The 16,561-nt window shown below is 39.3% G+C and overlaps 1 protein-coding gene across 4 annotated transcripts in view; it reads right to left on the reverse strand.

The window, feature by feature from the left end:
* LOC306853715 (teneurin-2-like) overlaps nucleotides 1-16,561 on the reverse strand; it is a gene marked incomplete at its 5' end in the record, with an annotated part of 227,949 nt that overhangs the window by 66,730 nt on the left and 144,658 nt on the right. For all 4 annotated transcript variants that reach the window (XM_079391337.1, XM_079391335.1, XM_079391336.1 and 1 more), the window contains one exon: nucleotides 12,662-12,899. In XM_079391337.1, the coding sequence (XP_079247463.1) occupies nucleotides 12,662-12,899 (238 nt within the window). The remainder of the gene's footprint in view (nucleotides 1-12,661; nucleotides 12,900-16,561) is intronic.

The raw sequence follows: 16,561 nt of genomic DNA on the forward strand, positions 1-16,561 counted from the left end.
TGCTTGATTTACACGGCGTGCTTAATTGACAGTGATTTATGTCGAGCATTGTTTGGGAGTGAAGCTGGGGGAAGAGTTGAAGCCAACTGAGATGATGGGGATGTAAGAGAGAGAGAGAGAGAGAGATGAGGCCAGACCAGGGGGTGGACAGGAAATAAAGAGAGGCCAAATTAATCCCCCCAAAAAATGAGTGCTGACAGGGTGGGGTTACGCAGAGGACAGTCTGGAGACAATGGCAGTTTTGCACTTTTCAAAGTCCACAGGGACTGAGAAACCAGGGACATAATGATCTGAGGGAGGAACGTGACTTATTTACTGGGAGACAGGAAGTGAGAGGAGGACAGAAAGACATAAAAACAAGAGAAGGTGAGGAGACAAGGAGAGGAATAGCATTGAAAGGAGACAAAACAAGATGAAGTCAGATGAAGAGACAAGAAATTAGACAAGAGGAGATAAAGGAGGTAAGATGACAAGAGGAGACAAGGAATGATGGAAAATGTGGAAAGAAGACAACTCAGGAGATGACATTAGAGTAAATAAGCAAGGAAATAAGGAAATGCGAGGAGACGAGATGAGGATTGGACATTGGAAGAGAGAGAGAACAAAGACAAAACAAAGGCACTGGAACAAGAGATCAGATGAGGAGAAAAAAAGCTTGAGATGAGTTGAGATTAGGCCAGCAGAGGAGAGAACATGAAGACAGAAGAGGTGTCAAGAAGTGAGATGACAAGAGGAAAAGAGCTGGGAGGAGATGAGATGAAACAAGATGATGTGAGGCCAGAAGAGATGAGACAAGATGAGATAAAATAAAGAAATGAGAGGAATCAAGAGGTAAGCACATAGGAGATATAGGAGAGAAGAGGAAATGAGCTAAATTAACTAGAGGATATCAGCTGAGAGAAGAGGACATAAAATGGTGATGAAACAAAGAGAAACAAGGAGACATAAAGAGACAATAGAGGAGTCAAGACAAGAAAGGGTCAGTGAAGAGAGGCAAAGAAATGAGAAGAGAAGAGAAGAGAAGAGAAGAGAAGAGAAGAGAAGAGAAGAGAAGAGAAGAGAAGAGAAGAGAAGAGAAGAGAAGAGAAGAGAAGAGAAGACAAGCTGTTCTTCATAAATACAACATAAAATTTCCCCTACACACCACTTTTCTCTGAAGGATATTAAATCTCCCTCCGAAACATAGTAAGAAAATTCAATGTTTAATCTATTTGCAACTAAGCCCTTCAACATTTTCACTGGGTCCATTCCACCACTGCCAAGTAGTTTATTTTTTCAAGTCTTCCAAATTGACAGTTTTGCTGAACCTAAAGCATAGTTTAAAAGGCCAAAAATGGTCCTTTTTGACATTTTATATTTTACTCCTCCTATAAAAACACATTCTGAAAAAGTTTCCCCAAAACCTCGAAACCATTCCATCAAAACTGTAAAAAGGTCTTCCAATCGATTACAATTCAAAAACAAATGTTCCACAGTCTCTTCTTCACCACAAAAATTACACTCGCCACTAACTGCTGGATTAAGGTGAGACACATATCTGTTTGTAGCTATTGCCCCGTTAATAAGCCTCCACTGCAAATCCCCAGTCCGTTTCTCCAGTGGAAACTTATGAGAATGAATGAGAATGAGCTTTATTGGCCAAGTATGTTTACACATACAAGGAATTTGTTGTAGTGACAGAAGCTCCACAGTGCAACAGAAAGACAGCAACAGGACAGGACACAGATAATAAAAACAAAATAACAACAAATAGCCAATAACCAATGTACAAAGCAGCAATCTTTTATACAGGGACCTCCACTGATCTCTCAAAGGGAAGTCTGGCCCAAAACTCCTTGTCCACTTCAAAGGCTGCTGCTCCTTCAATGCCACTTTATGAACAGTCTTAACACATATATAAAACCTATTATATAAAAGCTGTTATATAAAACCTTTCCTCAACTGTCCATGTCTCAAAAGTTTCAGAGCCCTCTATAGGTTGGTCTTCTAACACATCGGTGTCCCAAGTTGACAAAATTAACAGTTTCTGAGGTGAAACGTCAGCCTGTCCGTCCAGATCTTCTCTTTTTATAAGTTCTCTATAATGTCCTGGCAAAAAAGAACGTATTTCCTCCAAAAACGAATAGCCAGTCGTCGAGACCGCAGTCCTGTGAAAACCATGATCTCCTCCACAGACTTCCATCCATCCGAACTGACCAAATCTTTTAACTTTGTACAGTTTCTTCTCAGCATATTCTCCCCCGTTATCAATATCAACAATATCAATTTTACTAATTTTCATGAATTCTGATAATATAGCCCTTTTATTTTGATATCTCACTCCATTTATATTAAAAGAGCCTATTCTCATATGCCCCATATTAATAAAAGAGGAAAAGACAGCAAAAAGCAGAAAAATATAGGACAGGAAAAACACCCAGTGCATCAAACTCATTTTTCTATTTTTTTTTAAACGAACATTTACGCTTAGTTTTGTAAGCAGTTTCCTCAATCTAAATCTCTTTTTTTTTCATTCAATTCATCCAACCCAGCTGTAATTTAACCACAGATTTCACAAATTTCTCAGTATCTGAAAAAAACTCTAATCTCTACTGCTCTTCCAAATGTCTCATCCAAAAAATCATTTATCTCTTGTAGAGAATAAAAATGACTATCTTCCATTTGAGAGCCTGTTTCAGAAAAACCTGACATTTGAGAGAACGTATCCTCATCCCTCATTTCTACATTATTTTCATCCTCTAGTAGGCCTTCTACAGTACTTTCCATTTTCTGATTAAGCATTCCAACACCACTAGTACTTGCAGTCTCAGAAGTCAAAACATTCTCATCCATATCATCTTGTACAACTACAAACTGATTTTCATCTTGTATTGCATTTTCCTGAACCTCAATTCCTTCATTATCACCCTCATGTTTTTCAGCTATGGCCTGTTCAATTACCGTTTCCGTTCGTTCTATTTGACTATTCGCTCCAGCCGGCTCATTTACATCAGATCCTACATTATCAACGTTATCCTCCTCATTCATGTTCTCTTGAACTTTATTAGGACAAGCATTTCGCTTGTGACCAATGTCACCGCATTCAAAACATTTAAATCCAGAGGTAGAAGCATAAATCATAAACGGCTTACCTTCATCCATAACCCGAAATGATATATCCAGCGTTGGCTCTTTAAAAACATGAAAACTTGTCGTCGAAACGACATCACGTTTCAATTCCGAAGTTTTACAACCCAGTGATATGACTTTTAATGGGCTCGCGATTCTTCCAAACCTAATGAGTTCTCTCTCAATAACTTCATCGGGAATGAACTGCGGCACATTCTAAATAATTACCTTAGACGTTAACGTAGCTAAAGGAAGGATTGGACAAAAACCTCCATTAATCACAACGCCACTCTCAATAAGTTGCGCAACAAGTTGCTCCTCTTTAAGAAAAACAACAACCGCTTTGTTCATACTAGACACCGAAGATATATTTTCACAACCAATTTGTTCTCCCCACTGCTAAAAGCACACTTTCCACCGTAACTCCCTGTTCCGGCACACACCTAACGCCATGGCGGAGTGACTGAGATGGCGCACGCTCACCTGGGAGCGACGCCATTCTCACACTCACCAATTAATTTAAAAACAACACCAACCAAAAACTAACTTAACAAAATCTGGATATTTTAAACATAAAAAAAGAAAAGGAGAAGAGAAGAGAAGAGAAGAGAAGAGAAGAGAAGAGAAGAGAAGAGAAGAGACAAAGAAAGGAGATAAGCTCAGGTACTTTCTGTAAGTTTTCTGCAGGCACTGATGAAGTCATTTTTGAGGTCATTGTATGTGTCGTGTGCAAGAGCTGATTAATGACCATGTCTCAGTCAGACAGGTGTGTGCTCTCACTTTATATGTGTGTGTGTGTGTGTGTGTGTGTGTGTGTGTGTGTCACTGAGCCCTGTTAAATATGCATTGCTGAAAACGGCCCCTCCCACTCATTAGTTGTGACAGCCCCAGAAGACCCCTCATCACCAAACATGCAGTTAGTGTCAGACACCAGTGTTTATTTATTCATTTTTAACTTTCCATTTCCAGATCTATCCCTCATTTAACTGTCTGATCTCACACTCGCTGCCCACACGCCTCTGATTGACACCCTCATTATATACATCACTTTTCCACTTTAAATAACCAACATCAGCGCCTATCAAGACAGGTAAGTGACCGCGGCCATGAAATACCTCTATGTGTATGCTGTAATAGGAATAAAATACTTTTTTAACTGCTTTTTCTTTTTTGGAACGCCCACGTCCCAAAACACCCAGCATGAGAACAGACAGTTCACCGAGACAAGTTTCCTCCTGACCTGAATCACACTTTGTTCAGTTTTGTTAAACTTTGCTTTTCTCTACATTCTCCTCTTGCAATCCAACTATGGGCGATGGGTAGTCTAAACACCAAAAGAAAAGGTCTCCAAAAACTTTTCTAATTATGTTTGCTGGGATTGCTGCGCCATATCCAGAATTTGATCTGTGTGCGGCACGAGCAGAGAGAGGGCCCATAAATCTTCAGCGAGCTGCGGGCACCTGTATTCTGATTGGCTCCCGTTAGGATAACAAATTGGCCTCAGAGCGCAGCTGAGAATTTAAATCTGCCCCACACAGATACCTTGGCAACCACTGATCAAGTCTGAGAGAGAAAGAGAAAGAGGGAGGGGGAAGAACAGAGGGAAAGAAAGAAAAGAAGCAAAGAGAAGCAGAGTTTTGCATTGTTCACTTCTCAGCCTGTGCTCGGGAATTCAAACAATTTTCTTTTAGGACAATTTTCCTGCTTTTATTCTCCCTTAAAAGCTGCATTTATAACCTAAAATTGCACAACAATTCTCCTTTGCATCTTTTTTTGAGAAAAAAAAAAAAAAAGCGTACAAAAAAAAAAGGAAACTATGCAAACTGCATTTTCATGAAGGACAAAAGTAGAACTTGCCACAAAATGTACAATAAAGGCCATTTAAGTAAAGTAAAAAAAGTCGTGACGTATTGTCAAGTATGGTGACCCATACTCGAAATTGGTGCTCTGCGTTTAACCCATCCAAGTGCACACACACAGCAGTGAGTAGTGAACAAATGCACACACACACACACACACCGAGAACACACACCCGGAGCAGTGGGCAGCCATGCTGCGGCGCCCGGGGAGCAATTGGGGGTTCAGTGCCTTGCTCAAGGGCACCTCAGTCGTGGTATTGAGGGTGGAGAGAGCGCTGGACATTCACTCCGGGGACTCGAACCCGCAACCTTTCGATTACGAGTCCGACTCTCTAACCATTAGGCCACGACTTCCCCAGGGGAAGGGGGAAAGGGACGTTCTCTGCATTTAACCCATCCAGGTTAAACACCTGGAGCAGCGGGCAGCCATCAATGCGGCGCCCGGGGAGCAGTTGAGGGGTTCGGTGCCTTGCTCAAGGGTCTCACCTCAGTCGTGGTTGCCGGACCTGAGACTCGACCTTCGGGTTACAAGTCCAACTCTCTATCCATTAGGCCACGACTGCCCCCTTATTTATAATTCAGTATGCAAATAATACAGTCAATTTATAATTCAGTATGCAAATAATACAGTGGCATCATTAAGGTGCTGTCAAATTTACTGTCATTTAACATTTTCCAGGTGAAATCCAGTGATTTGAATAAGAATCCACCTGAACTGGAACCACGTGAGGGCAAAAAAATTCCCAAAGGCAGAGTTCACCTAGACTCCCTGTGTTGACCATCAGAGAACTGCATCGGTTTGAAAAGGATTTGGCTTCATACCGCACTATACTACTGAAAATAAACAGTGCATATGTGTTATAGGTTATGTTTGTGTTCAGGCTTTCATTTATTTTATTTTTAAGTTTGTGAATCTCTGAGCCTCTCGCGTGATCTTAGCATGTGATTCCTTGGCTTCATGCGTCATGCATTGAATGGTACATTGTCTTGTCAGGTGAATTTCAGTTCTGGCTTGTCATTGGTTCATTGTATTGATTACTTTGTTGTTGTAACTCTCTATAGGTGAGTTTTGTCTAGTCTGGTAGTGTTCAGGTCAGGTCAAGTCAAATCTATTCTAGTCCATGTCACGGTTTTGATTTTGGTTGATTTGTATCTGATTTAAATTTATCAATAAAACTACACTTGGGTTCTCAACCTCAACTCGCTTTCAGTGGACTATACATTACAGGACCTTTTCTGCCAGTGAAATTTGGCTGAAATTTTGCTAATGAGACCACACATTTATTGTCAGTAAGACTTGGAATGAAATTATTCTTTAAATGTTACTGCTAGCTTTAGCACATTTAGTCCCTTCCCTTAGTAGTCAGAAGAATGTGAAATGGGATATTATAAGTCATCGTGAGATTTTCACGCTAAACTTTGAATAAACTTAAACACATCTACCACAATGTCTTATATTACTGCATAGTCAAATTATCTGAAATGCTAAAAATATGAGTAAAGTCTGTACATGAAGTGGTTGTGCTGAAAAGTGTGAAAAAATAAAAAGCACGAGTGAGACTGCAAGCGCTATAATTAAACATTCACAAGAATCATCCTCTGGGGTCAAAAACTACATTGCCCATAGCCAATGGAGGTGAAATGATGCAGAATGGATGCTGCAACATCAAATAACCACAGAGGCATCTGGTTCAAGGAGTTCATGGACCTGTGAATGTGTGCACAGCATATCGCACAAGTCGAATTGAATCTCTGATATCTGCACAAACAGACAAATCAAATTCTCTCGTGGCACATGGACCCAAACTGCACTTTAAGAAGTTGACACAGGACCCTGCTGCAAACACACAAAAACAAACACCAGCCGGGCCGTAACCACAACACACACCTCTAAAAACATCCCCCACGCCATGCATGTGAAAGCGCTCCTCTTCTTTGGCTCAATTATGATATTGCGACCTGCTTTGGAATCTAATTTGAGTGTGCACGAGTCTGTATGGAAGGAAAAGTGAGCAGCTCGCGGCGTCCTGAGATGAGAACAAAATTGAAGCAGGCATCAGCTGGTGAAGAGGCCTCACTCCATGATTGGAAATAAGCCTTCACAGGACCGAGCCATCTTCAGTCATTTATGCTGCCGAAAACCGATTCCAGCCTCCTTGTTTTCCGATCTCTCCCTCTCACTCCTTCCCAGCCGAAGCAATCTCTCGGATCCTCCCCCTTTCCCCCCAGCTTGTCTCTCTCCTCTCCCTCTACCTGTCTGACAACTCCATACTTTGGCAATCAATCTTTCGGTACTGACAGCTGTGCAGGCACCTCTCAGAGAAAGGTTTGCTTTTCTACTTTAGCAGGAAAGGCCTGACCTATAAAATAACAGAATTTACATAGAGGACACACACACACAGAGTTGTGTGTTACTGTCTAAATTGCTTAGGGTGTTAATCTGTAGGTGGAATATTCAGGGTAATCAATCTAAACCCCTTTTAAAGTCATCCACCTAAAGAGAAACAGGCATGACCTCCAATTCCAAGAAGAAAGAAAAATATTATTTGCTTTTAAATGTCATGCTACTCACTCTTTCACAGTCACAAGACCATCCGGATGGCCACACAGAGAGATTATATTCCCATATGTCTCTATTTGTGCTTAGATTTCTATAGCAGGGGTCATTTTAGACAGAAAGTTATCATCACTGATGTGAGAGATGAATGTTAAATTTAGTTGTTCATTGTTAGAAATATATATGTCTTACATTTACATGCTGATACAAACAAACGGCACAAATTAATCTGATAAACTAACTGTTTAAAGAAAAACACGAAGTGAAGAGAAATGATCCGTTCATCCAATGGGAACTCATGTCATTCCCAGCGCCCAACTGACTGCACAAATGAACTTATTTGTCCATGAAAAAGTAACTAGAAAAGTGCAGACCAAAAGCTTCCACTGAAACTCTCACGAGCATGGCATCACAGTAGGCTGCTGTTGTATCACAAGGCTGGAGATTTTCCTCCAAACTTTCTCTCTTTAGTTTATAAAACTGCAGAGGTGGATTTGGTCAGTGTTTTTCTCCTGTAGAGGGAGAGGCAGGCAATGTGTGAAAAAGCTCTCTCTGTTGCTGTTGATACAAAAATAAAAATAGACCTATTAACTTTAGTGTGTCGGCTTAGTGCTGTGTGACCCAGACCCGAGAGGAGATGAGCCTCTGCAGACAAAGACTCCGAGCCTCCATCTCTCCAAACTGAGGAACTGAGCGCCTGTCTGTCCACGTGACATTCTGTGCTATTTACACAGCTGAACACATCTCTGATCTATTCAGCTACTTAATGTGCTGGAGCCCTTTTAAGCATAATATGGCAGCAACTTTTTTTTAATTACATATTTCATTTCATTTAATTTCAAATTGCCTTTTATATTCTTATAGGGATCATTATTTTCCCCCTGAAGTCAACTTATAACAATTGTCAAGGCTTTTCTTGTACCAAAAACGTAATTTAACTTAATTTTAACACATGATCATTTTCCACCCATCGAGGGGTGTTTACCCTGACAGTTACAAAAAAACAACAACAACAAAAAACACAACAGTGACTGGAAGTAATTTTTTTTTTCAATTAAATTTGAAATTTACCCAGCAATTCTTGGGAGAAAACTGGACCACAAACCTCCAGAGATAAAATGAAGGTAATAAACAGTATAAATGGGGCATCAGAATTAAACAGATGGCTTTTGCTACTGCACCTACTGTACCTCAAAATTAAACTGAGAATTTTATGCATTATTATTTTACAAAAGAGGGGCCAAGTAAAATAATAAAAAAAACAAACAAAAAAAAAATTCAAGGGAGAACATACATACATGACACTAATATAATTTGTAATATGAAAACAAGTTTAAATTCAAAATTGAATTTTAATCTAGTTATACCAAAATGTTAATTTCAGAGTTTAATGTTTATTCTAGGAACATGGTGACATTAACTTTAATATTTTTCCCCATTATTTCTTGAGTTTATTCTCAGGACCTGCCTTAAACTATTCTCAAAATATAGCTTATTTTAAAATAGCTATTCTCATGATTTTATTTTTAAATAATGGGGCAAAATAATGACTACTCAGAATATATATATAGTATATTTCACCTGGGCTCTAATCCACTTCCAGAGTATTTTACCATTTTTTTACTTTTAATTTTACCATTATTTAAACATTTAAATTATGAATAATGTGACTGCAATACCCATATGCTGCTTTTTTTCTCTTTACAACATGAAGGTGGGTAAAGAATGACAGTGTTTTAATTTTGGGGTGAACTATTTCTTTAGCACATAATTAAATAACATGTAAAAGAGCCCATGGATCACTGTATCTGAGGTTAACACTTGTGACCATAGTGAAGTGAACAGGCACTTGCAGGATTCCATTGAGATGGCCCACAAACCCGCCTGTTGCCCAGGAATGGTGTGTGTGATGCCGGTCAATGCCAGCACAGATCTGCTGGGTCTGCTGGTGGTCCAATCTGCATTCGTCAGTTCTCTATATCACGCATGCTGGCCACACTTCAGAGCCTCCGCAAATGCGATGAGTAATGCAGTTAATGAATGTGAATATATTGGAAATGAGTTTGTGAATTACACGTGCGTGTGTGTGACAGGTGGCCCATCTGCATTGACAGAACCCCAATTAAAAAGCTGCAGTGAGAGGGGCGGGGCCTGCTAGCAGGGGAACGGGGAGAGGGGCCAGAGTTTGGGCCGGCTTCCTGGCTTGGTGAGGTTTGGATTGGTGTGGGGAGTGTGGTTCTGTCTCAGCAGATGGCAGGCTTAGTGCTGCTGGGTAGTCCTGATGGCTTCAGTACAGGAGCCCATTCTAACACACCTGAGCATCCACGAACGTTGGACCTTCATTTTAGGGCCGCTTCATAATTTTGTGAGCAAATGAGGAAGGATTGTGTGACAATTATCTAGTGCCAGTTAGCTGTCTAAATATTACCCAGCCATAAAGCCGATAGATATTACACACATTGGCAACTTCCAGTGATTTATGACGACAGCGCAGAGAACCGAAGGATGGAATGCAATGCTGGAACCCACTGGAGTTTCTCCACGAGAATAGTTTAAGAAATATCATCATTTGTCACCTGTCAGCTTTAGTGCTGCTTAACATAGGCGTTTTGGAGCAATATTATTTATTAATGTATTTACAATTATAGTACTTTATAAATAGTAATATACATAAAGATACATTCAGACTCAAGTTTGGAATAATTTAGATGTTTTATGTTTTTGAAAGAAGCCTCTTATGCCCATGCAAGCAACTTGCATCAAAATTACAGTAATATTGTGAAATATTATTACAATTTAAGATTGCTATTTTTTTATCGGAATATATTTTAAAATCTAATTTATTCCTGTGATGACAAAGCTGAATTTTCAGCATCATTACTCCAGTCTTCAGTCGCACATGATTCTTCAGAAATCATTCTAATCTGCTGAAAAGAGCATAAGAGATTTCTTTAACATCCAAAAAAAGGTTAGTGTGTGTGTTAATGTGTAAATAATGAAATATGCTTTGAGGTGTAGCGTTAATTCAAATTAAAATCCAGTGAAATGTGAGAATGACTGATTAAATATGGCACAAATGACATTTATTTGAATATGAGCATAAACTATTTGAAATAATGAAGCTTAATAAATTGCATTTACAAACATCTTAATTCTAAACAGTCTAAACAATTTTTAATGGTAAGATCATGAACAAAAACATAACACTAGGTTTTCGGCTCTGATATTACATTCTATTGTACATTGTAGCTGTTTATCATTTTTCCCACTGGAAACTCAGAGTTTTCAACCTTCAGGGGGTCCTGAGGGCATTCCAGGGGGTCCATGCAGAAAATAAATAAAACATAAAGAGCTGATATTTGGATGGCATTTTTATTAACCAATTTCTAAATAAAGATCTATTTGCATTTTATAATAAGTTTAATGTTCTTAATGAGCGTTATTATAAAGTGTTACAGAGAAAATTAGCATTTTAATACTGGGAGTCCCTATTTTGGCTCAGAGTCTGGCTGGGGGGAGGTCTCTGGATCTGTAAAGATTAAAAAGCCCTGACACAGACCACACAAAACATCTTTTGGGTAAATGAGGACTGTGATGAGGAAGGTGCTGATGGGCGTGTCCACATAATCAGCCGCACAAAGAAGCCAATCAAACACAGCAGACAATCAACGCCGGAGGTCACAGGCATATTGTCAGTGTCTGTGTGCCTCATAGGGTGACCCTGAACTGAACAAAACCTTGTCACTCTCCAATCCTGTACACAGCAGTCCCAAAGCACTCATGTCTGAGAGCTGCATGGCCCATGCTGACATTAAGGACAGCCTATCAGCCCTGCTTTAATTACAGCCAGTCAGGAACCTGCACTTCCAGCAGGCCTGAGACCTGTCCTGGTGAATTAAACATGCAGCCCGGCCTCATGAATAGTGTATGCGGGTATGCTGCTTCTCTGATCTGGGAACAGAGGAGGTGACCCTCTGCCCAGCAGGAGAAAGATACAGAGAAAGAAAGAAAGAGAGAGAGTGTGTGAATGAAAAAGCTGAGGCACAGGCGTGAGTGAATGTGTACGCATGAGAGACAGAGCATTTGTATTTGAGGGAAATATGAATGCTAATACTCTAAAAGCCCTGCATGCATAATACAGTGTGCATGTGTGATCTGTAAGCACACACTAGTGTATGTTTATTTATTGAGCGTGAAAGTCACATACCATAGTACTAAATATTTTGCAAGCACAGAAATAGAGAGAAATATGTCAAAACGACTACCCTAATATACACTACTGTTCAAAAGTTCAAGAAAAGAACTCAGCAAGGGCACATTTATAAATACTAAATACATTTGTAATAAATATATAAAAAAAAAGAAATGTTTCTTGAGTAGCAAATCAGCATATTAGAATGATTTCTGAAGGATCATGTGAGACTAAAGACTGAAGCAATGGCATTATCATTCAAATAAAAGCAGCTTTGAAGACTATATATGAGACTTCTTTCAAAAATACAAACAAACAAAAAACTTTTGTTTATATATTACATATTGTAATACTATAGTCTATAATTACGGAAATAAATGCAAAACTAGGCACTGTTTTCAAATTTTAATTTGAAAAATTACAGAATTAAATGCAGAAATATATAAAAAAAAGTTTTCAAATGATTAGACCTGTCAAAATACCAAAATTGCTTTCACCTTACTAATAACACTCCTAGAATTTTAATAAAAACAACTCTCTGGATTGAGACACAATTTCTGTCACATTGCACTCAATAATCTTGCTCCCTGGGGGGCACAAAGAGATTGTTTTGTCAGAATTAGGATATAGCCTGCTATTTAAATGCTCCTTTCTGTGAGAAATGTGTCTCTAACCACTGTGTTTTTCACTGTGTGACACTGCAATTTCCTGAATGCAAAACTGCCATTTATTTCCATTTATACAACAGTTAGATTTCAGGAGTCTCATATTGTGCCTAAAGTGTGAGTTACTGATTGTTAATTTCTTAATTATACAGGGCTGCATTTCCCAAAAGCATCGTTAGCCAATTATGCTAACAAGTTCTGTTACATTCTGTTGGTAATGACTGAACTTGCGACCATAGTTGCACTCCAGATCTGTTGTGTGCAAAAAGTGGTCACTGACCTGGTCTCCAACGGGACGTTGCTGTTGAGCACCCAGCTGTCCTGCAGCTGCACTGACTCGGGTGTGGTGGGCCCTTCGCCCGGGGCGGACGGAGGGGCGTGGATGGGGTTGCGGCGGCCACTCAGTGTGTTGCGGTTGAGCGAGTTGGCAGAGGACTGGTGGTGGGACAGCGTCTGGTGGTTGTGCGGTGGAGGGATGGGCGGCCGCAGGGTGGACTGGCTGTGATGGTTTGGAGCTCCTGGGGAAAAAAATTATTCAAAAACCCTTTTATCAGGCTGTCAATCAATTATCAATTGGCAATGTCAAAAACTGTGTTAAGCGATGCAGGAAATGCGAACGCAATAACGGCAATGTGAGGGTGAAGTGCAATCAGAATAAACATCAAATCAGGGACGAAAGGCCGCTCTCGGTGATGACAGCCTGCCAAAGCTGTTTGTGTTGTTATTCTTTCTTTCCGAATTCACATGCAGACGTTCCAAGGCGGCAGGAAGCCCCTAAAACACTCAACCACCCAGCTTGTTAAGACGCTTGTCAGACAGGAAACTTCTGTCTTCTCTTTTTGAGCTGCGCCGGCGTTGCTGGATGCTGTGTTTTCGTACCTCATGAAGCAGCATTAATTGACATTGTTTGGCTAAGTGTAATTCTTAATGCAGCTTGAATTCGGTGCATGAATCCACAGGAAGCACCGGCTCTGTTTGACTCTTTTACCGTGAAACACTTTGTACACGGACACGACTGCGGTGCGAGGCTCTTCACTTCAGGGCTGCTTTGTATGAGGTAACCTGTGGTGCTCGGGAAACGTCTGGCATGTAATTTTAAAGCAAAAAGAAAACAAATCTCTCTATCATGTTACATTTATTACTCTTGTCTATCAGAGGAAAACTGAAAGAGAGCGGGGAGGAGGCCAGACAAGAAGCATCAAACATGCTCCTAATAATGTTTTCCCATGAAACACGGAGTAATGCAATAAAGATGAACCTCCCGATCCAAGTTTTCTTCCCACCAGCACCCAAAACCATTTCCATTTTCTCAGCCTGCCCATCTCATGCTTGTTGATCCATGACAATTGCCTGAGAGCGAGCTTCACGGCCTGATCCCCTGTCTATTGCTGTCAGGAGTCTGATCAGTACGAGCAGATGAGCTAAAGGAATACATGAATCAGGCCTACGAAGAGACTCACATGTTTACTGCAATGCGAAAAGTGACTTAGTGTTTTTCTCTTATTTTACAGTACAATAACAGAAAATTCTTAAATCAAGATACACCCCAAAATGAAAATTCTGTCATCATGTACTCACCCTCACCATCTGCTTTTGCTTAAAACAAGAACAAATACAGTATGTGTCAACAGAGTAAGAAAAATCTTGTTTTCTATTTGAAGTAAGTTTATTTTTTGACCATGTTAGCAGCTACCTTTTTCTTTTAAATATAAAATGTATTTGTGTTTTTTTTTTTTTTTTTAGAAAACAAGATTTAAGATTTAATGACAAGGTTAATGTCAAAATATTGAGTGAAAAACAAATGCAATAAAAAATGCAAAGTACCATGATACTTACTATGTATACCATAGTACTCCTAAAGAAAAAAAATGTTAGCACTATTGTAAACTTTTTTAATAGTGTAATTTTGCAAATGGCTAACAGTTAGCTTTAAAAATTAAATAAATAATAAAAAAAATAATACATAAATATTAGAATAATTGTCCAGGCCCTGTTCAAACTAAATAATTAATAAATATAATTACTCACTCTCAAATCTAAATAGATTGCCCTTTGGCTATGCAATGATTAATTTCTTATTTTGTACACAGGAAAGATTTGTAGCACGCTTCTATTCTTTAATGATGTAACCAAAGACTTTTGTGTTTTCTGCTTGCTTGGCCTCTGTTTAGCAAGTGTTTGCTCTGCAAGACGCTAAATCTGCGACAGTAAAAAGCCTCTTGCGCTCTCTCTCCTCTTATCCTCCTCTTTTCTTTTTAAACAAAAGACAGTGCATGTGCCAAGGACTACGAGAGAAGAACGTGTATGTGCTGGGGATTAAATTCATGAACGAAGTGTATTGACAAACAATGTCAAGAGTTTGCTCTTACAAACTAAATCCAACCAAAGGAGAACAGATCAAGTGTGTGTGTGTGTGTGTGTGTGTGTGTGTGTGTGTGTAAGTAGAGTGGATCAGTGCTAGCCTGGCCATGTAATCTGCTGTTTCTCGCTGTATTACAATGGCAACACTGCTGGCTCAAACATGGAATAAGTGTAAAGCCGGTCCCTGGGAATTGGGAGAGATCATGGCACTCAGGCACAGTGGGGTGGGTGATGGGGTCTGACCCCCTGTCTAAAGATCATCGAGGACTGATCTGAGCTCAGCGGCCCCGTGGCTTTATCTAGGGGTGACACACTCTGATGACTCAGACTCTGATCTGTGATCAGTGAGCACAAAGTGATGAAATATATTGTGAAAAGTGTCTATAACGACATGGGGGTGAGTAAATGAGGACAGAATATGTATTTTTGAGTGAACTATCCCTTTAAATAACCCATAGGCAAGGATAAAATAATTGAGACATGAGATACAAATTAAATGAATTATGTTACAAAAATATACATATTCAGATGAATTGAAATACTAAGCAAGTATACACAATAAACAAACATGCTTTGGTAGATAATCAACCTTTTTATCTCATAATTATAATTATGTTATAATTTAGACTTTTTATCTGATAATTTAGACATGTCAATTTTGACTTCTTATATTAGAAATACATTTTTTTTGGTCTTAATTATGATTTTTTCTTAAAGGCTTTCATAGGAAAACATGATAAACATGACTAGATTTTGAAGATTTTCAGTATTTTGAATATTTCCTGCATTCCAGTTTATGATATTTGCATTTTATTTAATATTCATGGCTGAATCATTTAATTTTATAAACTGGCAGTTCAGCAACAAGTACCATATATACTTTTAGAACTTAACAAATTTACATAATACGTAATATAAAATTAACTTTACCTGCCTCACAGAACACTTACTCGGACATGAAAACTATGGGAATTTCCAAAATTGCACTTTCTAGATTAAGGGGGTGATGCAATTTACCCCCGCCTCATCTTACCTCACTCTCTCCTACATTCTGTTTCTTCCAAGTTTGCAGAATATAACTATAAAAGTGATTCTGCAGTGCTAAGGTGAAGTAAAGTTTAGTTGCTGTCTCTCATTAGCTCTATAGGTGTGCTGGAAATAGGTCTGGACATTGTTAATTTCTGTTTAAGGGTACTTTTGTTTGTAACACTATGTATGGCTGTCTGGGGCCACAAGATGAATGCCTCTTCTCCTCTAGAGGCATGATCCCTGTGGCTGGAGTAAAAGTCCTCGTCAGCATGCTGCTATAACAGTGAATCTGGGAGACGTGGCCTGTTTTTGGGCCCAGGTGCAGGGTGAGAGAGGGCAGTGTACAGATGTTCAATGTGGAGGGAGAGGGGGAGGGGTGACCTCTTAACCCCAGAGAGACATTTAGCATCTGCCAATACACACTCAAACACCCTCCTGAGGATGTGTACACAAACCCCTGGTCACACACACATAAATATACATGCACAGAAATATTTAAGGACAGCAAAATAATTAAAACTCAAAATGCCTGTTGGGAAGCTTGGGGGTAACTAGCTAAACTAAACAAGCAGCTCAGGTGGTGCTCAGTAGCAGCTTCTTCTGTGTGAGCACTCTTTCATATCATTAATAAACATACTGCAATTCAAAAGTGTGGGGTTAGAACGATTATTTCATATTTTTTTGAAAGGAATATCTTATGATAAGACTGCATTTATTTGATCAAAAATACACTACAAACAGAAATAATATCAAATATTATTTACAATTTAAAAGGACTGTTTAATTTTTG

Source organism: Barbus barbus (genome assembly GCF_936440315.1).
Source record: "Barbus barbus genome assembly, chromosome: 33".
Classification (NCBI taxonomy): Eukaryota; Metazoa; Chordata; class Actinopteri; order Cypriniformes; family Cyprinidae; genus Barbus; species Barbus barbus.